The sequence below is a fragment of the Mugil cephalus genome, chromosome 6 (genome assembly GCF_022458985.1).
Source record: "Mugil cephalus isolate CIBA_MC_2020 chromosome 6, CIBA_Mcephalus_1.1, whole genome shotgun sequence".
In the NCBI taxonomy this organism is placed as follows: Eukaryota; Metazoa; Chordata; class Actinopteri; order Mugiliformes; family Mugilidae; genus Mugil; species Mugil cephalus.
The window spans coordinates 14098457-14124164 of NC_061775.1; the positions used below are offsets into that span (position 1 = coordinate 14098457).

At 40.5% G+C, this 25708-nt stretch overlaps 2 protein-coding genes across 2 annotated transcripts in view; both read right to left on the bottom strand.

The window, feature by feature from the left end:
* si:ch211-51h4.2 overlaps positions 1–5459 on the bottom strand; it is a 71596-nt gene extending 66137 nt beyond the window's left edge. Inside the window, exon 1 of the mRNA XM_047588380.1 lies at positions 5298–5459. The gene's annotated coding sequence lies outside the window, so the exon portion shown is untranslated. The remainder of the gene's footprint in view (positions 1–5297) is intronic.
* Positions 5460–10239: 4780 nt separating this feature from the next.
* LOC125009939 (inactive N-acetylated-alpha-linked acidic dipeptidase-like protein 2) overlaps positions 10240–25708 on the bottom strand; it is a 284469-nt gene continuing 269000 nt past the window's right edge. The window contains exon 15 of the mRNA XM_047588201.1: positions 10240–15700. Within this exon, the coding sequence (XP_047444157.1) occupies positions 15451–15700 (250 nt within the window). The 3' untranslated portion in view covers positions 10240–15450. The remainder of the gene's footprint in view (positions 15701–25708) is intronic.

Sequence of the window (25708 nt, forward strand, 5' to 3'; positions counted from 1 at the left end):
ACAGAATAATCATAGCTCGCTTCAACTCCAGACATTGTAAACACACCATCATACAAATGAAGCTGACAAAGTTGAAAAGGATGACTGGTATGAGGAGATACAGTGAACAGTCTCCAAGGTCCCTCTGCATATGCTGTTGATTACAGGTGACATGAACGCAAAGATTTCAGCCGATAATCAAAGCTGTGACTGAGCCAATGGGGAGGCAGGGCTGTGGCGTGAAGAACAACAATGGTGAGTGTCTCCTGTCTGGAAAACAACTTCAAAGTTGGTCGTACCATCTTCTCCCATAAAGACATCCACAAACTCACCTGGAAGTCAACTGACGGTCTTACAACCAACCACTTAGACTACATCTTAAACTTCAGTGCTCTTGGTGCTCTGACTGATCCTGCTGAACCTTGATATCAGCACCAAATGGGAAACCACCAAAACACGTATGTTGACCACGAAGGTCCTGGAATTTAGAGAAAAGAACAACAAGGAGTGGCTGACTCCTGGGACATGGCACAAAATTGAGTAAAGACAACATCTAAAAGCCAAAATGCTAAACACCAAGTCACTGAGACTCCAAAAGCAGGCCCAAGATGCCGAGACAAGGAGGTCAAAAAGAGTTCAAGGAACGAAAGAAGGAAATCACCAAACAACTGTCTGCCAAGAAAACCAGCCAATCTGCTCCTGTAAAGGACAAAGATGGGAGCAACCTCTTAACAGAGGGTGAACAGGCAGCAGGGTGGGTGCAACACTTCCTTGAAGTCTTAAAGAACATACTCAAAATTAACACCAGGACCCCAACTGAAGTACAAATCAAGAGTGCCATTAAAGCGACAAAGAATGGGAAGCCGCCGGCATTGACTCCACTCATGCTGAGATGTTAAAAGACGACATCAAAACCTCAGTCAAGATCCTCACTGACGTGTTTAGGAACATCTGGGATAAGAACGTCATTCCTGAAGACTGGGCCGAAGGTCTGTTGGCCAAAGTCCTGAAGAAAGGCAATCTACAAAACCACAACAATTGACGCAGAGATTCACACCAAACTGAGATAGGATTGTAGATAGATTGTATATAGATTGTAGTTTACAGAATTACACTTTAAAAAAGACTGCAAAATAACAGAGAGAGACATCTGACCTCATACCTCACCTGATCTCGAAGACGTTTAACATCAGAGTCAGTGCTGAACCATCTAAATGTCCACTTTACTTTTAGCTTAACTTAGCCCAGTTTAAATGTCAGTGATGTCCGCACAATATACCTCTGTGTTTAGAAATGTTATTGTATTTTTTTTAAGTGAGCTGTGTTTTCAGATTGCTAACTTTCATGCAAACCCTTTTCATATTTCTACATTTACAGAATGTCGATTCCAACAAACTATAAAGAAGTACGATGACAATAAACACACTATAAGCTGATGGCTATATTGACGAGGCCAGTCACATTGAAATCCATCACTTGCACTCTAAGGACCGCTCATCATCATAAGAAATAAGCTGTCATTTTAAATCAGCTGGGTCGTTTTTCATGATTCTCTTATCAGTCCTATTCTGCTCGCTTTCGGCACCCCTCCAAAGACGTCTAAGTTACATATGGTGTCCGTAATCAGACATGCCATCGTAATCTTTTCCATACTGTCTGTATTCTCACAGCTGCTGAGGCATGTAATATAGCGACTCAATAACTAGTTTTAGACATTAACAGGATTCCACCGGCGAGGGCGGAACGTAGTCACAAACTTAATGGACACAAATGGCATTTACTGTTGTGATGCTTTGGCCATTTGTCTAATTGTCACTTGTCTTTAGGCATGCAACACTTGACAATTTTTACTCACAAACCAAATTCCAGTCCATAACTATTACCCAGAAAAGCAACATCAACGTAAAGATCGTGTCATACTTCTTAAAGGTTCACATTTCCAGTTTCTGCACACAGTCACATTGTCATTGACGCAGTTTCTGACCAATACAACTTTTTGAATTTTCCCGTTCTGGTAAATGTCTGCATTTTCCTGCAGCCAACCAAGTTGTTTCTTACAGCAAGAAGCTATAACAGTAAAGAACCAATAGTGTAATGTGACAAGAAGCATTTAAAAATGGATTTTCCAATAGGAATGAATCACTTCCAGGATACATTGGCATAGAGAGTGAAACCCAACTTGACTGCCACAGTGACATTTCCAAAAAACTAAGGAAAGGTAAAGCAGTAATAAGGAAGTCTTAATAAGTTCTGACAAGTGACTCAGACATGGCCCATGACTTCGATATGAACATCAGCTTTGAATATTGACGACTTTGGACTTAACCTGACCTTAAAGATCCCCCCCGAGGTATGCTGATCTGAATAATAATTTGTGGTTAATATGGCGTTTCCATACAAATGTTCAATTATGTAGCGAGACATTCTTAAAATGACATTTACACCCCCTCCCTCAATGAAAAATCCATAATATATGATTCATTTCAAAAGTCTGACTGCCTGTTAGAAGACGTCTCCAACAACACTGAAAGTCTATTTTCAGCTTTTGTGAAATGCTGCCTTCACTTTTCCGTATCACACTGATCTGGGATGTCTATCACACTAGGTTTGGCTTTTCAGCTACAGCCGTAGTTCTGATGTTAAATACTTCTGCACACAGGTCAACTCAGACTGAGCTTAAAGAAACTTCCCACTTTCAGCAGACAACAGTCAAAACATGCATTATTTTACAGAGAAGATTTAGTCTTGCAATTCTGGCATAATGGTTTATCTGATGTTGCTTGAACTCTGAACCCTTTAAAGTCCCAGCTTCATAAAAAGGATTAATTCACTCAGACTACCACTAAAATTACTATCTATCCACCCAGATGGTTTCGATATGTCGTGTCGAGGTTTTACACATTTGCAGATGAATGAAATTTAATTCACTGACTGGACCATTACTCCAACTGGTAATTGAAAGTTGGCAACTCTTCAACTAGAAGCATTAAACAAAACTAAAACCCATTTCTGACTGGAACACTTTGGCTCATCCACGTAACTATTATTTATAATATGTTATTTACGATCGTGATTGTGAACATGTTGGTATTTTAAAATTAACCATATGAAACAGACCTACAACATCATCATCAACATTAGCTACTCTGTCACTATTAGACACTGTATCACTATATAACTATGATTACCCCTTATTTACGAAGCTTCTCAGTTATCCAGGTTATGGCCAATCTTAAAACTTTTTCTAAAGATGCCTCACCACTCATCTACACAAAGGAAGAGAGCCATCAAAACAAATGGTTCCTATTTGGATTTACTAAATGAGAAAGTGGTAATCAGTGCATGTTGGACCAACTGATGGGTAATTGGTAAATAGGATGCCAGAGAATGGAGCTTGTTTTGGCACTACAATGGTGCTACAATGAGCCCAGCATGTAAGAATTTAAACCTGTGCAGTGTGTGTGAGTGTGTGTGTGTGTGTGTGTGTGTGTGTGTGTGTGTGTGTGTCGTCATTTTGAAATTACACTGCTGAAAAGTGGTCTCTGTGAACTTCACACAATGACAACTGGAACAGAGCTGCTAGTGTCTGGGTTGAAGCTAATTAATTTTGGCCAACACAACTTTTTTTCTTTTTTTCTCTAAAATCACTGCAACACACAAATTAGAGAAGACACCTGAGTAAGTGGTGTGTAGGAGTTTTCTGCGCTTGTCTCCCCACTGACAGCCGTCAAAGAGGAAACGCTTTTCAGAACGACCACAGCTGTTGCAACTTGCGTCGACGCAACGTGTAGTTACATCTTTGGGGAGGTGGACATCAGGGGAGGTGCGAGCGACTTGCCTATAGCACGGATCCAACTTAAAACTATATTTATTTATTTATCTAATTAATTACACTACCGATCAAAAGTGTTAGGACAGTTTTTGAATTTCTCTTGTGTGTAGTTTAATGTCTTATTTTAATCTGAAATGAAAGCACAGACCAAAAGAACATTTCAAGTTAAAAAAATAAATAAATCATGGACTCAATATATAACCCAAAATATATTCTAAACGTTCAACTCATGAAATAATTATTTTTTCCACAATTTTTTTTGCAGAATGTCCCAGAAATGCGTGGCGCTTGTAGCGTGCTCACAAACCAGATCCATGGGGTTAAAGTCTACACACAGGGTTTTTCAAGCTTTCCATCTTGTTTTTATCCTGAGGTAGTTCTGGTGTAGCTTGGACTAAAGTTTTGGGCTATTATCTTGCTGTAGGATGAAGCCCTGACCAACTATACCGGAGGATACTGCGTGCTGTTTTAAAACTTTTGACCGGTGGTGTATTTATTGAGGATCCCCATTAGCTGGTACCGCTGGGGGTCCAAGGAAAACTGACTTGCGGTTATCTAGCTTTAACTCTAACTCCATACCTTAGCTCCGATAATAAATAATACACTTGAAATTGTTAGGTTATACATGATTTACTGAATGATAACTCAAATAACAATAACTTTATCCTTTTGTTATTAATTAAAAACTGTCTAAGAGAGGCTAACAAGTTCTATGTTATATAATAAGTGTAATATAAGCTTTGGCTGCACTGTCAAATACATTAAACCAACTTTGCAATAAGAACCAGAATATGCCTGTTTTTTTTATTTTTTTATTTTGCATGCTCTGGTGTTAATTAATTAAAACGCTAATCTGTTTACATTAATGCCACGTTCTTTAAAAAGCCCATAGTTCACTTGCAAAAACTATCCCGGTGAAACGCTACTTGGTGTTAAGTAAATGGTGAATTAAATATTAAAGTAAACGACTGACTGGTTAAAAGACCTTATTATACCTTTATTTCACTAAATGTTATTTATTTATTTACTTGACAGGAAACTACGTCCTCTCGACTGTCCTCGCGAGCGTTTATCCCGGTCCACCATCACCTCCCACCCTCCCTCCCCCCATCCCCCCATCCCACGACACGTCAAATTCAGCTTTTACTTTTCCCCAAATGTTATCAGTGCACATTTATTCTCTCGTGACAACCAACACTTCAATACTCAATTCATTTTCTGACCGGACTCGTGCAGCCTTACGCCCGCTGCGGTTTTGAGTCGAAATTTTGACGTCGTGATGCGTGCGGGTACTCACAGCACTGCAGATAAATAAACCGCAGCTTCCAGTGTCTATCTTGGTTTTTCCGCGTTATTTTGATGGACAGGGTGCTGAGACTGTTGTCGGGGACGGGACAGGGGCTTGTGTGGTTTCTTATCTCCTCTGCATCGGTCGCCATCATTTTCACTACCCCGGCCGGCTCCCCCCGCCTCCTCTCTCACTCACCCGATTTTTCCTCCTCCGTCCCGCTCTCCCGCGACGCGTGAACGCGCCCGGTCCTGCGGATGCTGCGCGCACCTGACGATTCCGCCTGTGTCTGTTTCCTGATGCACCTTCGACACGATAACACGAAAACTGGCGGAACAACACGTGGAGTGGAAAAATGGATTCAGGATATAGCGAGGGGCTGTTTCCTTGGTTACACACAGCAGATATGGACCGATCAGCCATAACATTAAAACCAGTGACAGGAGAACCCACCTCATAGAGATGACAGCCCTTGATGGCAGCAGCCATCCCCAGCAGGGTGCAGCCTGACACAGGCGCGCACGCACGTTTAGGAACAACTATATTCCCTAGATCCATCAAGCATCTGTGGGTTGATCCACAGAGGCCCCCTTCCCTGAACCCATAGGACCCAAGGGCCCCCCCCACTGACAACATCCTGTTGTTCCATTTTCTGATGCTTGATTGGTGTAAATTTAGTACAAGTCTCTTCTCAGCAAAGCTGAGGAAATTAATGGTTCACAAATGAAATTTTGTTCTAAAAAACTGCGTGCGCTTAAAAAGAGGCACGGGACAAAAGCCCGAAAGGAATAAATCAGTTGTAATCACCATTCTTATTCATTTATTTATTTATTCATTCACTCCTTCATATGAAAATGTGTTATTGAAAGTGAAGGACAGTTACATAGATAAGGCAAAAAAGAAAACAAAATCAGATGTGTTAGTTGCTGTTCATCTGAGTAAAACAGAATAGACTGGATTTAGATTTTACACATGTATGGGTGCAATGTGCGCAACCTTAAGAAGGTTAGTAAGTGTTAATGAGGTCAGATTGTCTCGAGATGTGTCCTCCCCTGAAGCAGACAGCGTTCAGTGGCGGCTTGTTCAAGTAAGTAAAGGAAGTTTGAGAAGTGAAATTGTAGTTTGAAGCAAAGACTGAAGGTTTCTAAGGAGGCGTTGAATGGCACTCTAAAGCATCAGCTGCAGTCAGAGCACCATCAGGCGAACCAAATGTGAGCGCACTTGTAGAAGGGCTAAGACACAGCAGCATTACACAGTGATGGATGGAGTCGGGCATATGTGAGCAGGCAAACAGGAGAGAGAACAACACAGTGAATCACATCTGCAGTGAGACAAGGCGGTTGGGTGTGTGTCTGGGAGTGTTTTGCTATGTCGGAGCTGGATGTCTGCTGTGAATCAAATCCACACCGAGGCCTTCAGAAACACGCTACACCCTGCGGTTTGCGGGAAAACGATTCACACTGAAGCAGACTTTAATCCTGACTTTAATCCACAGTCACCTGACGTCAACAGCTCTGGACATTTATGGAGCAAGGCAAACAGGTTTAAGCATTTTCTGTGTGTTCTGGGCCGCAAAATGCACAACAGTTATTAGTTCCAAAAAAATATATATATGTGTCTGAACTATGGATCCATCCAAGTGTCAAAAAAAGTTCTACACCATTAAATGCAGTTTTCACACTAGAAATCAAGGGTGCATCGGAAGGTCAGACGATGAGGAAAATCATTTATTAAACCATCCCTTTCACGAGTAATCAATCCCAGAGAACATTCTGCAGCTAAACTGCATAACTGAGTAGCCACAAAGAAGAAATGCTGGCCACTTATTTTAGAGATCAAAATTCAGGCAAAAAAACCCTCCCAAAAATAAAACAAAACAAAAGAAGGCAACCGTGTCGAACAACACAGACAAACACACACACACACACACACACACACACACACACACACACACACACACACACACACAAAATGAACCTGATTTCTCTCTAATTTATTCTCAGCACAGTCTAAACAGCTGCAGTTTGTGCTGAAGCATCGGGCCAACAGAAAACAGAAAATGAAGCGAGATCAATAATTCAATTTATTTTTTAAATATTCACTGGTTGGCTCATTTCCTATGATTCTGCACAGAATATCTTTTCTGTTTTGGTCTTCGCACTTGACAGTGATGGTATTTATTTATTTACTGGAATATTTCACATTAAGTTTGCTGGACCAAATTATAATTTAACAGATCTTAACAGTAAGATTGACTCTAAATTACAATAATATAGCAATTTGCATGTAAGCACTGCTTTGATTTAGAGTATATATATTTTTCACTCATATTCTGAAGCTCAGGGCCAGGTTATCAAATGTGTTAAAAATCTACTTAAATGATTGACAACTTATCAGAACAGCTGCAGAAGATTTTTCTTCCAAGCTGCGTGATTGGCATCAGAAATGAAACGAACAGCGAGTGTGAACTTTTAGTAAAACTAACTTTCAAACTGTATGTCACCAGCAGAAGACAACATTCAAAGGAGGCTTGAAGACATCTGTATCAAAAGAACAGTGTGCTTCCAAAACACAGCAGAAGGTTAGACAAATAGTTTTTTTTACCCCCCAAAAAAGTCACCTGCCCAGGGGAGTGGTGCATCAGAACGTGAACCTTCAAGTCTTCCACGCAAATCGTGGTCTTTGGAGATGCTGCTCAAGCTGCTGAAAGAGTCTTCAGATAAGGTTAATATAACAAGTAAATATGACAAACGTCAAATTGACGCGGAAGCCTAAACCATCTACTGCAACTCTAGGAATTTCATACACTGATCAGCCACAAGGAACTTAAAAAAACAAAACAAAAAAAAAAAAAACATGAAAAACAGAAGAAGGTGTTGACCTGGCCTCCAGATTCCCTAGATCCTAAACTGATCAAGTGTAAGTCAGTGGGATGTTCCATGGAGGCTCCTCTACTCAACCCATAGGACCCAAAGGACACCACAGGACACCTTCAGAAGGTCCATGTCCACTCTCTGATGAGTCACAACTGTTTTGGAGGCACAAGGGTGACCTACACAAGATCAGTCAGGTGGTCAGTGCTATGCTTGATCGTTGTGCACCAATTATAATAAAAGTATTTTCCTTTACTGATATCAGCAGAGATCAGTGGAGAGCGGAGAGTCTGGATCAGCACATGAATGCACAAACACGATATTAAGATGCAGCAAAAAGGTCACAATGAAGTTGAAAGGCTATTTGAATCATTTCCCAGTGTTCACAAGTGAACTGAAGTCATGCTGAAGTCTGCCAATATGTCACAACCTGGTGTGCTCACAGACTGTGAATGCTAAAGAGACACGCTGTGAGCTCCCAGGGAATTGTGTTAGTACTTAGTGAACGAAAAAGAAAAAAAGGAGAGAAAAAAAACACAAAATCAATCTGTTCAGACCCTCGTTTAGTCTCCTCTTGTTGTTTGTGAGAGCACATAATATACACTACCAGTCAAAAGTTTGGACACACCTTCTCATTCATTTCTATGTATATTATTGCAGATTTATGATAACGCTGCTCTCAGTCTCCGCATTTTAGCTCTCACTCTTTAAGATGACTCATAAACACTGTGTTGTCTAGCGGCAGTCACCAGCCATGCTCACAACAATGTCTGCTAAGATGAATAAATAGAGGTTAATGAGAGCTGCTGTGACAACAACTGGACTAGTATCGAAAATCTGAAAGAAGTACAGTCACTCAGCTTCTCAACCACCTACAAATGTAGTCAGTCCGAATGATATTCTGCCATTTTTAAATCAAAGTTCAAGCTTCTTACCTGACGTCCTATTTAGCTTTCTCCTCTCAGGGATGCTGTGGTATTCGTGACCTCATCTACAGTGCTGTCATATGGGGAAGTACGGAGCTTTGACTGTGTACAGATTTTCCTCCAGTAATGATGACTGGTTCAGAAGTATCTCATACAAGTTGCTAAATGGTTGGGGGAAAAGTCTTCCTTAGATGTTTATGTTGTTCATGTTTCCCAGGCACAAAAAGATTCTGAAAAAAAGTGTTAAATTGAAAAAGAAAAAAACATAGAACAGTGAAGGATTTCTGTCTCTCATACGCTTCACGGCAGAGTAGGTCACGTGGCGTATGAATATTGCTCAGCTTTATCTACCAACAAAACCATGTGCAGTCATTTCAAAATCTTTTGACTTAGACTCTTTGGATCGTATCAAATTCAAACTGCTGCTGAGTGTAGATGACTCACCCTATAAAATTTAACTACCATTCCTCTTTAGAAGTGTTTGGTTTGCTTGTTCTGGACTACCGAAGAAACATGGAAACAACGCTATTTTTTATAACATCTGTTGGAACAATCAAATCAACCGTGCAGGCTTTAGCCTGTGATGGACAGAGGAATCATTCCAATGTAGTCATATAAATCAACCGAGCGCCATGGAATTGAATTTATTTTGAATTTACATGCAACAAAATGGCTCTGAATGATGAAGAATTGTGTCAATTTGGGAGCATCTCTGTATTGGTGGATAGAACAGAATAGAATAGAAAAATTGTTTATTCATCCCTAGGGTTAGGGTTAAGTTAGGGTTAGGGTTAGGGTTAGGGTTAGGGTTAAGGTTAGGGATAAATGCCCAATAATGTAATCCCAATGGACAAAGGCTACACAGGCTCCCCATAGATATAAGGGGCTCAAATGTGAGGGGGTTCAACCAGCCTACGTAAATATTTCGGCAATACCCTCTAGAACAGTACACCCTGCAAGTAAGTCAACACACTACAGTCTCTCTCATTAGGCAGGAGCCAGTACTACTGGGAGCATTTGGATCTGAATGAAAGGTGACTGGACAACTCACTGCTCGCCAGTGGACACAAGTGGAAAAGACGATCTGACTCCCTTTGAGGAGAAAAGTGAGAGGCTCTGATGCCCTGGCATCAAATTCCTGTGGTGGCCACGCCTCAGGGAGTTAAGACCAAAGATCCGGACGAGGACCATGGCATCAGAAGAATAAAGAGAGCCTCATCTGTAGCTGTGAAAAGATGCTTCACATAAAAAATACTGCTGGTTATTCCAAACGCTAAACATATGTAGCCTTTTGTAACATCTTTCCAGATGGTACACTGGTACACTGTCAAGGACAAAGTCAGAGTCTTAAAACAGTTTTTATTGCATTAAGAATTCAACAAGACCTGAACAGTGGAGAAGACGAAAAAATGAAATCATGCTAGAGAAATAGTAAGATAGTGGTGTTATTGTCATGCACACAGAAACCAGGCCAAATAATAACAGTATTCAGTTAACATACGTCTAACTTACGCCTACTTAAAACTTCACACGTTTTCAAACAAATTGAATCAATTCAACATTTTAAATAATTTTCAAAGGCTCAATTCAGAAAAAAAACATAGACCGAGTGCGGTAGACCTGGATAAATGCAAAGGTTTGGAGAACTAATTGGAAAAAGAAAAACATTCAAAAGAACATTCACAATTTTGTGCAAATTCTACAATACAGCAGTTTCCAGTATTGGCTAATTTTACTAAAAATATATGTAACATTGCATATCGGGTCAACCTGACCAACAGTCCACATGTTCTAATAAATACTGTACACAGTGGACAGCTCATGGTTCAAACAGTCCAAGTGTTTTTGAACCTGTGAGTCGAGACCTCTTCAGAGGTAGTGCGTAGCCCGGGTTGTGCAATCACGCATTCTGTACTGCAGTCAATCACATTTATGTAATGTTACGTTTTACCCTTCTTACCGTCGTTAGGCCTCTACCCTTCTAAGTATTAATGTTAAGAGGATCACCGTAGATCATTATGTACAACACTGTAACATAAGCAGTAATAGAACAATAACCGGTGAAATATTGAGTGAGTAATAATGACTTTCTGCACGGCTCATGCAACCACCAAACAAAAGTCCAAAACACACGCATAAGAGACGATGTTGTGAGGCAGACTGGTCATACTGTTGCACATCAGGGCCACGCATGGGTGCAGCAAACTATCTCATTGTTAAATGATGGCTGTTAAAAAAAAAAACAACTTTAAAGTCTGCACGTTAGCTACTTCAGGCCTACTTTAGGCTTACAGTATGTTCAGTCTGCGTCACACCGACAGCATTGACACCAGGGACAATTCACAATAACCTATACATTGACTTACCAAAGTGAACCAAGACCAATCAACTGACAATTCTTGTTTTTCCAAATGGGGGAGGGAGGGACTGGTTGTAAACATTCTAAATGTCAAATTTTAAGACTACCAGGCATATCGTATCGTATCGTATCGTATCGTATCGTATCATATCGTATCATATCGTATCATATCATATCACCTTGTTCATTATTTTTATCTCTGTAGCCAAATGATGTGTCCAGTTGGTGTGTAAAGAATGCATATCCTTTCAACATCTAGACTTATTTCTAAACTGACTGAACTTGAATATGAATGACAAGGTAATATTATTCCAGAGTCCCGTCTTACCTACAGTAGCTGATTATGTGGCATCTTATTCAAACATTTCTTTTTTTTATGAAAAAAGGTACATTCAGATTGGGCAACAAACTTATTATCATCTGTACTTACTCATGCATTTACAAAAATTGAGTGTTTTTGCTTCTTTCCCACAATCAGTGAACGCACCTACAGCAAGTTAAGCTGATGCTACATATAGACTGTGCACAGAGACAGTTGGTTATCGTCTATTTCCCATGACATAAAAACCATCCTAGCACCACTGAAACTTGCTTCCCGTGCAGTCTGAATGCGGTGGGTAATTTATCAGATCCCACCGACTGCCTATTGATTTTTTTTTTTTGGTATATTATTTAACATTTGCGAATATAAATTAAAGCGTCTTTATTGATAAAAGGCACGTGATTTAAAGCGTTGGACGTGTTATTGTTTTCATCCCTGAAAAGATTAGCTTAAAACGTTTAGACAATTAAATATAAATAATCAGTTTTCCTTACAAAATTTTGCGTATCAAATCTGCGTTGTAATAAATTCAAAAACACAGCCACTTTTCAGACCAGAAGTTGATTTGTTGTGTCAGTGCTAAACACAAGAGAAAACAGTTTACCTGTGGCAAACAAAGAAGCAATTGTAGACAATGCTATTGGCGTCTTTACCGGATCCTAATTCATTTCTCAGACTGGTGTGTGTTTGAACTATACAAATGTCTAATGTAATAGCAGATAACAAGCTGCAAAATCTAAGCCCTTCCAAATTCCTCCCTCCCTCCCATCATGCTAAAAACAAAAAAAAAAAGCTCTATTACATCCAAACTATTACAAATAAGTTAAGGTACAAAATCTTCTCATACTACAAAATAGTGCTTTACTCGTTGCTTTTATCACACACTCTACTCTAGGAAACGTCATGCCTAACTACAAAAAAACAAAAAAAAAAAACAAAACAAGAAACCTGAAGCTGCATTTACTTATATATTGATCTTGAATCTCCCAGTTCTTGTAATCTTTAAAGGATTGCCAGTGCTGCTGACACACATTGTAGCTCTTCCCCACAACAACCGTGTTTTCGTTTTTGCATACCATTTCACGACAAATGTATTTATTACTCAGGTCTCCATTCAAGCTTGGGCAGAGGCTGTACATCAGCCTCAGTCTCCTAAATCTCTCGTCACGAGCGGCGGAACGACAGAGATTGCTGGGTGGTGGCATTAATGAGGGAGAGGATGTGCGAAGAATAAAGAGCGGGCAGAGAGATAACACTAACTCTTGCCACTTAAAACACATTAAGAGTTTGCAGTGTGCAGCAGACATTGAGAAAATGGGAGAGAATGACAAATGGAGATAGAAAGCAATTGTCAAACAGGGCATAATCGTTGTAAATGCATCCAGCTGGCGTTACTATGTGTGGTGAAGCTCGGTCTGCTGTTAAACTTCACTTGAGTTTACTGAGGCGTTCACATTTTTCTGCATTTTCCCCTCTGTGGGGTAGTTATGAATGCTACACAGGACTGGGTTTCTGAGTGTCCAAACAGAATGGCTGTTTTCAAAGACTGGCTGATTCAGACAAATAAAAAGCTTTAAATGACGACTTCTGTCTTTAACAATGGCCTTATTCCACATTTTCACCATGTGTGTTTGCCTTTAGCCTTCCCTTCTTTTGTACACCCCCCTTCTCTGCCATATTTCTACCGTTGATGTCTGTCCCTGCCAGCCTTCTTTACTTGGCTCGTGCCATGCCTCCTGCAAAGCATACGGTGTCGCCAACTGCTCCCTTTTACCTGAGGAGTCGTACCAGCTTTACCAGCAGGATAAACTAGTGCAAGGACACACCCCCCGACCAAACTCCCTTCCGCTCGTAGTGCCAGTTACTGTGGTGTTGTTTGGGGGTTCCAATCGCCGCTAACCAACCGCTGAACCCGGATCTCTGCAGTGACGGGTAACATGGAAATAGTACTTTTTTGTTGATTATGCTGCAAGTCCCAACCAAGTGGTAACCACAAGAGCTGAAAAATTAGGCTAAAGTGGAAGTTCCAAACACTGATGATCCCCAGGCACGCTGCACCCCTGCCCATTACTCCATGTGTGCTCATTGGGAAGCATACATGATTGCTTTGACTTAAAAGCAACTAAAGTTGGCTGAAGCTGGTTCAACTTTCAAGAATAAACAAGTGAGGATGTCCCACTCACAGTATCAGGGCAGATCCAGGCATTTTTAAAATGGCTTACCAAGCCTTACATTATATAATCTTTTCTTGCCATAAAACAAAACCGTGCCCATGTAGCGTCAAAGCGTCTTAGCCCTCTTATGTTTCAATGGCAGCTGGCTAGCAGCAAAGCTGCCAAAAAAAAACGAAGAAGACAGCCACTTCTTTTGTTTTAGCTGCGGTCGGCTAGCAGCAAAGCTAGCACGTGGCTAAGAATGTCTCCTGTGTGGAAGTAATTTAAAGAATAAAATAATAATAAAAAAAAAGAAAACACAATACGCCGGGTTTACTCAGGCAAATGCAGCACTGGAACAACGACAAGCTCTGATGGCTACATTTGAAAATGTTTTCTAGAAACAATGTGAGGGCAGAAATGCTGTTAGATGGCCTGAGTGGAGAACACAGCTTTTCACCATTTGTCTGAGCTTCTGGAGCCAAGGTATGAGCTCCATTGTCCTTGCTACATTAACGGTACTCTAGACAGTACTGACAGTGCTACTCCAGAAGAAAAGCATGAGAGGACATTTTATGTATTTAAGATCAGATTGGAACTCCGACTGGCCGATCAATACGTCCCTAAAAACAGGCCAAGCTAGCTCTGTGGGGTGGACCCAGCACAATAATAATGAGCTGAGTGCGACATACTGTATTTTGAATAACATACGACCTCCGAGGTTTGGAGGTTGAGTCCGAAGATTTTTTGATTTAACCGAGTCTAAGGTCTGCCTTCCCAGTTTAGTTCATGTGCTGCAAGTCTAAAATTCTGGAAACATATCATGGCTTACTATGATTTTTGAAGAGCTAATGGGTGATGCTGGGTCAGCTCGTTGTACAATGGCTTATTGCAAGACTCTTGTCTTTTACCAGGAATTCAAATTTTACCTTTGACAGGTGAGATAATATTATTATTTATCTGAAGAAAAAAAAACATACATACATATTTTAACCTGTATCTCACTCAAGGAACTTTAGCCATTCTGAAACTAGTGCCCTCATTGATAGTTAAAAACAACGTAGGCAACATTGCCACAAACAGTGTTAACGTCCAAGAACTTTCCACTACTTTCTAAATGTGTACCCAAACATTCTCTACCATGCTTACACGTAAAAAAACTGAATTCAAATGTGAATGTATTGTAAATCTAACTGCAAATCATTGGGAATTATTTCAAAATGGACAAGGTTTTTTTTTTTCCTCAAAACCTCCTGTGCTTCTCAGCTTTCACTGTTAGAAAGTTTAGTGCAATTTAAATGACCCTACTGTAACCATATTATTTGCATATTTAAACGCTAGTGTGAAACAAATTAGTTTCAATACATTCATTAATCACAAATTCACAAATATATTTTCATTTTTTTTTTTATACCTCCCTTGATATGAAAATTATGCGATTAGTGTGTGAAATTTCTCTCAATACTGTGGACTGCATGTTGTTATCCTTCAATAATGGTTATAGGGGAGGTGCTGAATCAAACGGTAAATGTGAGTTTAAAGGTATTTTCTGTTAAGCAGTGTTAATGCTCACTCCGGGATTCGATTATCAAGCTTTCCAGGACTGTTGTGCCAAGAGTCAGATTGGACGAGGTTGTTCTGAGGGTCGGTTGTGTTTTAACGCTTCCAATGGGTTGAACTTTGTAAACTTGATCTGTGGCAGTTGTGTTGGTTCCAAGTCATTTCTTCGCGTCACTTGGGTAATTTTCAAACAGGTCCAAACCGAAACACACTAGCCTCTCAGCTGACCTGATGGCCCTAAGGATGAGAGACAGGGACTGGTTCATGGTGCTGTAGCAAAGTACTTCCTTGTTTGCGGAGTTGTATTTGATGACTTTGCTGGTGGTGTTGCAGTGCAGGACAGCATCCTGAGAGAACTTGAGGATGGAAAACTGAGCTGTCTTTCCCGGAAGGCTGTACAACAGATTCCTGTAAAGGGACAAAGTGAGAGGGGAGAGTGTGAGTTTTTCGGGCTGAAGACCAACAACTGAGTGGTACATGTCCAAGTAACATCCACGTCCAACAAATGCAAGGTTCAAACCAGCAAAACACTGAATTGTCACAGGATGGTCAATGTTATTTACTTCTCTCTTATAATGTTGTGAGTGATCGTTGTATAAGCTATATCCAATTCGCATGTTGAAGTACGTGAGTGGAATAAGAGGTGATACATCTACATTTTTTAGAAGTTGTTTCAGGAAAACCATTACAACTGCTGAATCGTGTTTTGTGTAAATCGCATGCATTTAAAGGACAACTTAACAACCAGATTTGGTTTTAATCCAACAACCCTGACCTAGTCTCCATTCAAGTATTACAAGGAAAGGCAAATTTATCTCACGCACAAAGGCAATTTAAAGTGCTTTACATAATGCAATCATATGCTTAGGAAATGCAATCGTCAAAGTATTCAAATGCAAATTAAGAGCAGAAACCTATTTAAAGTAAATTTAAAAGTGAAGAAGAGAGTTGGAAAAAGCATAAAATGATAAATATTTAAGGTTTAGTCAAAGCCGCTTTTTCAACCTGGATAGAAAATTCTGATTAAATCGAGTTACATGCACTACGTACTGTTTTATTAGTTTCAACAAATGGGGTGGACAGTTAAATTGAACTGAATAAGATGTTACTGTTTAACTTAGCACTGATTTTTGGGTTTTCCCGAGAAAAGAAAAGATAAGCCATGGATAAGCCAGAATTAGATGACATACCTTAATTTGCCATTTAGAAGCCCAACATAAACAACTAACTGCATTTAGTTTATGCAGTGAGCTTTAGTATTTTACTGTTTGACAGCTTCACCACTAGGGATGGGCATAAAACATAGTTCTTTAAAAGAACCGGTTCCAACTATGTTTTATGTCGGGCAACCTGCAGTCGATCAATCTCCCTCTGAATCACTGTGATGATATCCATCGCAATCAAAGCCTCAAGGGAAGACAGTGACTTATAAAACTTTATTTTTGATATTTTGGCCTCTGCTTAAGTTTCTGTCACAAACAAACCACAGACACACTGTGCCACATGAACTATTTGTCCTCAAAGGACCTCGCTGTCCACGTCTCTTTGTCTTTCTGTCATATGCGCAGCACACACCGGGATGCACACACATAAAGCACATATATAAACACACTCGAGCCTTTGGGGTTGGCAGAGTAGTCATTTGTAGGTCAGAATGGCAGAGACTGCGGAGTGTTGCTCTCCGCGGGGCTGAAGTACATTGATTTCTCTTAAAGTGGCTGAACGGACAGTCTTAAAGAGTAAATGGAGTGATTCTTCATCTGTTAAGACACAGGTCGGGAGCTGTAGGGTGTGAAGGAGCACTGACCTTCAGCACACAATTTAGATTCAAAGCCAGACCCCTGAGAAGATTCTGTATCTACTATACTACATAAATGCAGTATGTGGCACTACTCCTATAAACTGAGGGTGTTATTATTACAGTAATTGTTAACAATGGATGACAGTAGGCTATTTATTCTGCACAGCAAAATTAAATAGCTGCTGAATGCACGACACCGTCAAAGTCATCACAATGTCTGTGGACGCTTCTTTGATTTTATCACAATGCAATGTAGGTAATGAATAGAATCAGAATCAGCTTTATTATTATTGCACATACAGGAGTTTTACTCTGGTCACTGTTCTCTCTTGTACAGAAAACACAGAATTTGAAAAAATAAAAGCGTGAAAAATAAAACTGTAGAACATAAAGAAGAAATAATAAAAAAAAATGAAAATAAAGCGCAGGAGCAGATATATTCAACATAGTTGTAGAGTGAGCATATACAGTTTATGCAGAGTTATTGAGGTGAATGGTCTCACACTCTGTGACTGCTCAGAGTTTGTCAGAGTGACAGCCCGGGGGAAGAAACTGTCATTGTGGTGGGTGGTTTTGGCGCACAGTGCTCTGTGATGCTGGCCTGAGGGGAGGAAACAGGTTGTGTCTTGGGTGTGTAGGGTTTGTGGAGATTTTACCAGCCCACTTCCTGACCCTGAACCGGTACAGGTCCTTGATGAAGGGAAGGTCAGTACCAATAATCTTGATCAGACACAATTGTTCTCTGCAGTTTGTCCATGTTCCAGACTAGATTATTGCCGTGATGAAGATGATCAGCAGCTCCCGGGGCAGATTGATCTTCCCGAGCTGACGCAGGAAGTGCAACCACTGTTGGGCCTCCTTCCGAACAGTGTCTATATGGGAGGTCCACTTCAGGTCGCCCTGAATGAATCCACTGTAGGGACTGTACTGCTGAGGATTGAGGATCTGGATTAGCTACAGGTGGTTCTGACTGCACAAGTTCTAACAAAAGGATCGGCCGTTCCACTTCCCCTCTGTATGCAAACTCATTGCCATCCTGGATGACTCTAATGACGACAGTGTCATCTGCAAACTTGAGAAGTTTCACAGAAGGGTCCCCTGAGGTGCAGTCATTGGTGTAAAGAGAGAAGAGCAGTGGGGAGGGAACACACCCCTGGGGGGCGCTAGAGCTGAGAGTCCAGGTGTTGGGTGTGAAGCTTTTCCTGTTTCACCTGCTGCCTCCTGTCAGTCAGGAAACTGGTGATCCACTGAGAGGTGGAGGTGGTCACGGTGAGCTGGGACAGTTTGTGGTGGAGAACCTCCGAAACGATGGTGTTGAACGCAGAGGTGTAATCCATAAATAGGACCCATGTAGTCATTTAATCCTGTCACAGGGGACTTCTTGGGGACCAGGTTCATGGCGGAACATTTGAGACAGGAGGGGACCTCACACAGCTCCAGGGAGCTGTTGAAGTTCTGGGTGAAGATGGGCCCCAGCTGGTCAGCGTAGACTTTCAGGCAGGACAGAGACACTCCAACAGGTCCCAGGGCATTCCTGATCCTGTTCTCTGAAAGAGTTTACGCACATCCTGTTCACAGATCGTCTGTTTTCCTACTCCTGTGACCGGCTTTCTTGGAAGTTTTTGTTGCGGGGTCATACGCCAACGTTCCTGTTGGGACATATCACGCACTATACGTCTATATTTAACCATTTCAAGTTGGAGATTTTCTCTGTTGAAATCTGTGTGTGTTCTCCATGTCCATTGTCTGGTCGGTGAGCTGCTGTAATGCCTCAGATACGCATGCAAGCGGTTGAATGTACACACGAACCACCAAAAAACAAAGGGAACTCTGGCGATGAACGTAAGGGTCTCCACTATATGAAAAATGACTCCAAGTTAGAGCTGCATGTCTTCTTTAACACTGCGACATCTGTGCACCAACCTTCGTTAATGAAGAAGCACGTTCCTCTCCCCTTTGTCTTCCCCGATAGTGCAGCGATCCGCATGCAACAGCTGGAGGCCCGGCAGCTGTCTGGAATGTGTTCACTGAGCCAGTTTTCAGTGAAACACAGGGTGGCGGAATGGTGAAAGTCTGTGTTCTTGGTTAAGAAAAGCAGCAATTCATCCATTTTGCTAGCCAGAGAGCAGCCACTCTCATAACTAACTAACAAATCTGAAAAGCACTTGAACACATAATAGGTTATAAACTATAGGGTGAAGAAGGTCCCCGCTTTTATATACGAGGCCAGTCTCAGACTTTCAAAAGGACCCTCCGTTTCAAGCCCATTATCCAAACTGTGAAAGCGAAACACAATACATCAATGAATCACAACTGTATAACTGAATGCACTGGTCCATGTGGTGATAGAGAGACAGCGATACAGAGCTGCTTCTGTTGACTCTTGTTTGGTTTCTAGTGGTTTTCAGTGTGCTCCAAGAGCAAGGGTCTCAAAGAGAGGTAGATACTTCCACTTCAGTCCAAGGATATGTTAAAGTTGCACTAGACAAAAATAGAGATGTAACGCTCAAAATCAACAAGGCATTGTCTCACCATGTCCATCAGTATCCACCAGAGCCATGTGAAAAATCCAGTTATGAAAGAGGCCTTTCTGAAGCACCTAAATGTTTAAATAAACAGTCCTGCTATTGATTGTCTATGTATCCAGTGTCTTCTACAGCAGCTCAACATCCATTCTTAATGGAGAGCACATGCTGCGCCGCAATGCAACAAATTGGGTTAGAACTATGTTTACTGGTCCCAGGTGTCACGCAAGGAGGAGCAACAGCATCCATCCAGAACTGACAGCAGCACAGTGCGGCTGTGTGTTATTGGATGGTCTCTGTGTTAGAACTCAATGTAAGACTCAATAAGGAAACATTTTTGGCTTATTATCCTTTTTGGTGGAAGAAATTTTAAGATTAGAAGTCTTGTTTAAATAGAAAATCTCTTCAGTTGACTACCAATTTCTATTCAGTTCCTCTTTGACTTCAGGTAAATATCCATACCAAATTTGAACAAATTACCTTAAGGTGTTCCCAAGATATTGTTTGTATATTAGGTGTCTATACTGTAAATATGCATGGGAAAGGGAAAGGGGATCTCTACTCATTTGTGTAGCAAGATGAACCTCCAACCTAGGTTTTACATACTGGACACCTGAGGAGGAGCTTTTGAAATGTAGGATATACACAATTTCATTACATAGTATATAACACTTGCTAACACAAAAATAATGTCTCTTTAGTTAAGTATTGAGGAGAAAAACCCACAGACTGTACTACAGCTTACTGCTGTACAGCTTAATGATGTAAAAAGATATTCACAAGCAAAAGACATGTTTAAATTTACATTGACTTGATTCTGTGTTTAAAACTCGGCTTCAAGCTGTTTTTGAATGAATTAACATAAGTAACTGTATAAACAGTTAGGGCGACGGTTGTTTTGAATGCCCAGAGATTGGCTTGCATGGACTTCACATTTGTTTTACAGCTAGGTTTTATAATTATTTAGCTAGCAGGCATCTCTAGGATCTACCGTACCCCATGCATGAGCTGCAAGAACTGCAATTCCTTAGGAGGAAGTAAGTAATTCATGCATTTTGACGACATACAGTTTCCCAAGGAGATTCCACTAGCACAGTCAAAGTAAACATTATAGCCGACCTCAGTCAGTTCCACTTCCACTTCGATCCAATGTTTTGCAGACGGTTTAATCGCTGAACCAGTTACTTTATGCATTGCCCTAAATAAAGTGTACTTGAGTCAAGCACCTGGGATATAAATGGAACATGAGTGAATGAAAAGTACAAGTTCGGCTGGACATGTTTCGCTACAACCACTTGAGAAGCAATTAAAATCAGTTGGACAGCTCATAATTTAATGCATTTTCCCCAGAGTTAACCCAAAGTTTTACTCGTATGCTATTGATTTAAAAATGTATAGCATCTGAGATGTTCATGCTCAAGCACTGGATTTACATTTGTTTAACAGTTTGAATGGTAAAGTTGGCAGAGTATGTTGTAGATGTCCAGGCTATGCAAGGATAATATATTTTTTTAATGAATGGGTGAGCCATGTTCACGTCTTCCCGAATAACCCGGAAGGCATAAACTCGGAGACTGCGTTTGAACTGACTTCAGTGACCTGTCTGTAAAAACTGTAATGACCCTGGCCTGGATGAAAACTGACTTTCTCCAGAAGTGGTAGTACATGGAAGTTCCTGGCATGTAGCACACACTGTCTTTTTTTTTTAACAAGATTACTCTAGTGTCTCTTTGACTTTTGGCCGTCATTTGCATTACAGCTGTAGCCTGGAGGTTTTGCATTGCAAAGTTGGTCTGGAGTTGCTCAGTTTCAAACTGATTATTTAGGCAGCAATGGACAGCAGAGTAACAGCAACATGCTCATACACATCAACTGAGAGCCATGGAGCTGAATTTGAGGAGTAACCTCTTAGTTTGTTAGGTCTCAATCACACTAGGGCCAGTTGTTTCGTACTGTGCTGAAGCTCACTTTGCGGCTCACATACTTAACAGCACTTGTGCACATGCATGACCACGTGTACCGTGACAAAGCACACCTCTTTTAAATGTACCATGCCAGAGAAGTGTACAGTACTCGGACATAGTACACGTGCACTTAGGCTAGACATAGAATTTGGACTTTAGCGGGTAAATGTGCTGGGTGTGTCTGCGTATATTTGTGTGCGCCCTCACTTATTATGTGTCACCAGGCAGTGCCATTACCCTGACTTTACAAGTTGCTGGGGAAAATATATATCACTAATGCTGCAAGATCTTCCAAAAGATTTCAAAGAAATGGGGAACAGAAATTCATGTGATGCACACAGAGTTGTGCATTTATTCTCCTGCTGCCAAACCCTCAATGGGCTTATAAAGCAGTTTTATCTTTGCTATGAAAGACATTCTGATATTTTTCTTGAAGTCTGAATTGAAATACTCACAGCTAGACCACTGGGTCTGAACTCGAAAATGTCTTGCAAAATTGTAGTATAATAACAACAATCACAATCTTTAATTCTATGGCATTTTTCAAATCTATGCTATAAAGTGCTGGACAAAGGCATTATGCTTGAAACAGTCACATAAAACAAAAATAATAAAAACAATAAAACATACAAAGAGCTCAATTCAAATCACAATTAACACTCTATTAAAACCAGGAAAAGCTTTCTGGTAAAAGTAAGTAATGAGTAAAGATGCAAAGGAGACCACAGAGTCAGCTGATCTCATTTTCCCATTTCATTCCACAGCCGTGGGCCCTAACTGTGAACGCCCTGTCCCCTTTTTATTTTCTGCCGGGCCCCGGGAACAGACACTAGACCTTTGTCCGAGGACGCCAAGTGTATTGTCCTGAAAGGTCAGGGATATAGCCAGGTGTACGGCCATGGAGAGCATCAGAGGTAATTAGTAGGACCTTAGAATAGATTCCAAAACATTGAACAGTATTTGGTGAAAATCTTTATGAAGATGTGTCATTTAATGAAAGAACACACGTTCCATTCACAGAACAAAAACACAAATCATAGGCGTCATTAAAAAGACTTGCTGCCGCAATAGTAAAACCAAAAATCTCCTACTTACGCGTTTATATTTCTTTTATTGCACCTTCGGTTTTCAAAATAGACATTTTAAAGACTGTTCAGTACTCTAAGACTAATTGTATCAGTCCAGTGAGGGAATGGCAACTTCCTTTATAAATGAGCGCTATTAAGCCTTAATGCTTTCCAAGCATGATGGAGCAGCTAATTTTAGCTTGGATGCTAATGGCAGACCAGAACAATTAACATGTCTATTACTGCCATAAACTGTGACTAACGTTGAACAGCAGAAGACATTTATTCTGTAGGAATCTAGTGGTAAAGTAGACAGCTAAAGAGCAGTGGGCGGATGGCAGTGTGGCATTAGCATCCACATTCTGTGCGGTACATACAGAAGGAGGTGTTGCTGTTGTGGCACAGAAATATAGTTATAGAGAAAACAGTCCTCGCTATCAGTCAAGGTCAGGCCTCCTCCAAGTAAATGCAATTTTACATGATTCATTGTGTTTATTCTTAAACCAGACAGTTTTACTAAAATAAATACATCGACCGGAGCTCTCACTTTCTCGCACATGAACTGTACAGAGCCAATGAATTACTGCTGCTATGCCCAGAGAAGCCGCCCGCTGGAAAAAATAAAAATAAATAAATAAAAATCAAACGCGGTTGAGTGTAAATTATTCCACTTTTCCCTTTTTTTTTCCCTCCCCGTCAGTTGGAATAAATATGTGTGAAATACTGCGAAGCACAAGTTTTATGTTACATTATTGCTGGTCTGCTCCATATGTAGAACAAGTTGAAAAAGAAGTGGATGCACACGATGCAAGATAGATGGCTGATGGGGTTTAAATCATGGCTGCCCCAACACAGTAAAGCCGGTGATTTAGGGACAGTATGAAAATTATTAGGGGGGAGGGTCATATATTTTTGTTTCTGGGATGGTATATATTACATTTATACTGTAATTCTTTGTTTCTGCTCCACACCTTTTTATTTAAAGTAGCAGCAACTTGTTTATTTATTTATTTATTTATTTTTTCAGTTTTCACATATTTATTATTATTATATAATTTATTCTGCAGACTTTTTTCTAGTAGGGTTCATTGAGGTGGGAAGGGTTGATTCACGCAAAGCTACAATCTGAATCTGTTTATATCTATATTTTCGTTTATTTTCAGATTTTTATCTAGAGCGGTTGTGAGCATGCAGCAGAAGTTGTTAGTTCTCTGGACTTCTTTATGCACTGTGTTAGAAAGTTTTCAAGCAACAGTACAGTTCATGACCTACAGTAGAAGACCTCCGACTTCTGAAATATTACACAGGGGACTAAATATGAAACAAAATATGTTTTTTCACTTCCTTTCTCCCTCACAGTAGTCATAGTTTGTGCAATACATATTAACAACCTCATTGAGGTCATCCCTTGTATCCGTTGCCTATCTGGCAAAATTTCTTGCTTTCTTAATACATTTGAGCCCATCGGTTATTTTGTGCAGCAAATGACCCTGTGCAACTATTGTAGTAATCCATATTATAGCCAGAAGCGCTCACATAAACTTAGAAAAGCAACAGCCCTTTATTACTTTAAGAGAATAGATGCAGTCAGTCTGAAAATGTTAAGAACTTGAAAACGCCAAACACTGTGATGAAACTGTCTCTCGTGAGCACTGTATCCGGAGAGGAACACCAAGAGGTGCCTCTGCTGCAGAGGAGGAGGAGTTCGTTAGAGTTATCAGCCTCAGCAACTACAAATTAACAGCAAGCAACTCGGATGAGAGCCCACAGCAATGCTTCCCGAGTTCAAGCAGCAAAGAAATCCCAACACCAACCGCTGATGTCCTTTTAAAAAGGAAATATGGGATTAAACTTCCATCCCGCCGCACTAAATTTACTCTTCGTCTTCTGCTGATAAACACCAACTTCTGTTCTTTGTCTGCCAGCATGTTCTGAGCAGACCAGTGCATTGGATCACCTGCCACGGCCCGAGGTTTTGGTCCTTTCATTTCCTGTTTTATTTGGAAAGTCCTCCTTCTTTGTGTGTCAGGGTTTGTTATCCTCCAGCCATTGTGCGTTTTACCACTCCTCTGAGTGTTTTCACTCGTGCCTTGTTGCCCGTGCTCCGCCTCTGTCGTTGTCAGTTTGTCTGCGACCTTCCAGGTGCGCGCTCTTGGTCGGGCTTTACGACACGCGTTTCTCTTCAATTCTACTGAGCTTCTCTGTGGTTGCGGGTAGATTTCGTTTGTTAGACTTTGTTAGATTTTTTACGTTTCTTTACTGGATGTTCAAGCTGCATTTTCAGGTTGCTCCCCCTGCTGGGTCAGGCCTTTGTTCTTTTATGTAAGAACACTGTGTTCTCCACACGGTGTTCTAAAAATAAGAGTTTTGCACATCAATCGTTTACAGTTACTGAACGCCACTTTAATTATCTACATAACAGATAAACATTAGACATCAGAAAACCCTTTGGAATGAAGTCATGATTTAATTAATGACTGCAATCATTAAATGACTGTGATGTCTGACTACAGCAAAATCACATCAATACATGTTTAAATCCATGAAGTTTTTCATTGGACTGACCACCACACAAAGCCAAAGGCACCTGTTTCAAATAGCATCTACACTAGGCGCTAGTGAGACCTACAGAATATTGCCAAAGGCGGTCATAATGTTATGCCTGACCAGTGTAATATTCCAATAATAACTTTAATGTTGTTAGCGTTTGACCTTCAATTAAGTGTACATGCACAGTGTGTGGTGGTGGTGGTGATAGTGGGGATTCTACTGTCTTAATAAAAGCCTCCATTCATGGTGTTATCCCAACTATTAAAACTGTTTTGCTGTGTATGACACATGGAATAAGATTATGAATTATGTATCTGCCTTTAAATTAATAACATATGTGGGTATTGGATTTAGCAACAAACAGCAGCAGCCTCTGCAGTTCACATATAAGGACACTAAACATAAAGCTGTTGAGACGTGGCACTGTGTGGACAAATGTGTGTAAATAAGTAATCAGATCAGTAATAAGAGTAAATAAAGCATCAGCAAATAAATATAATGTATAGTAA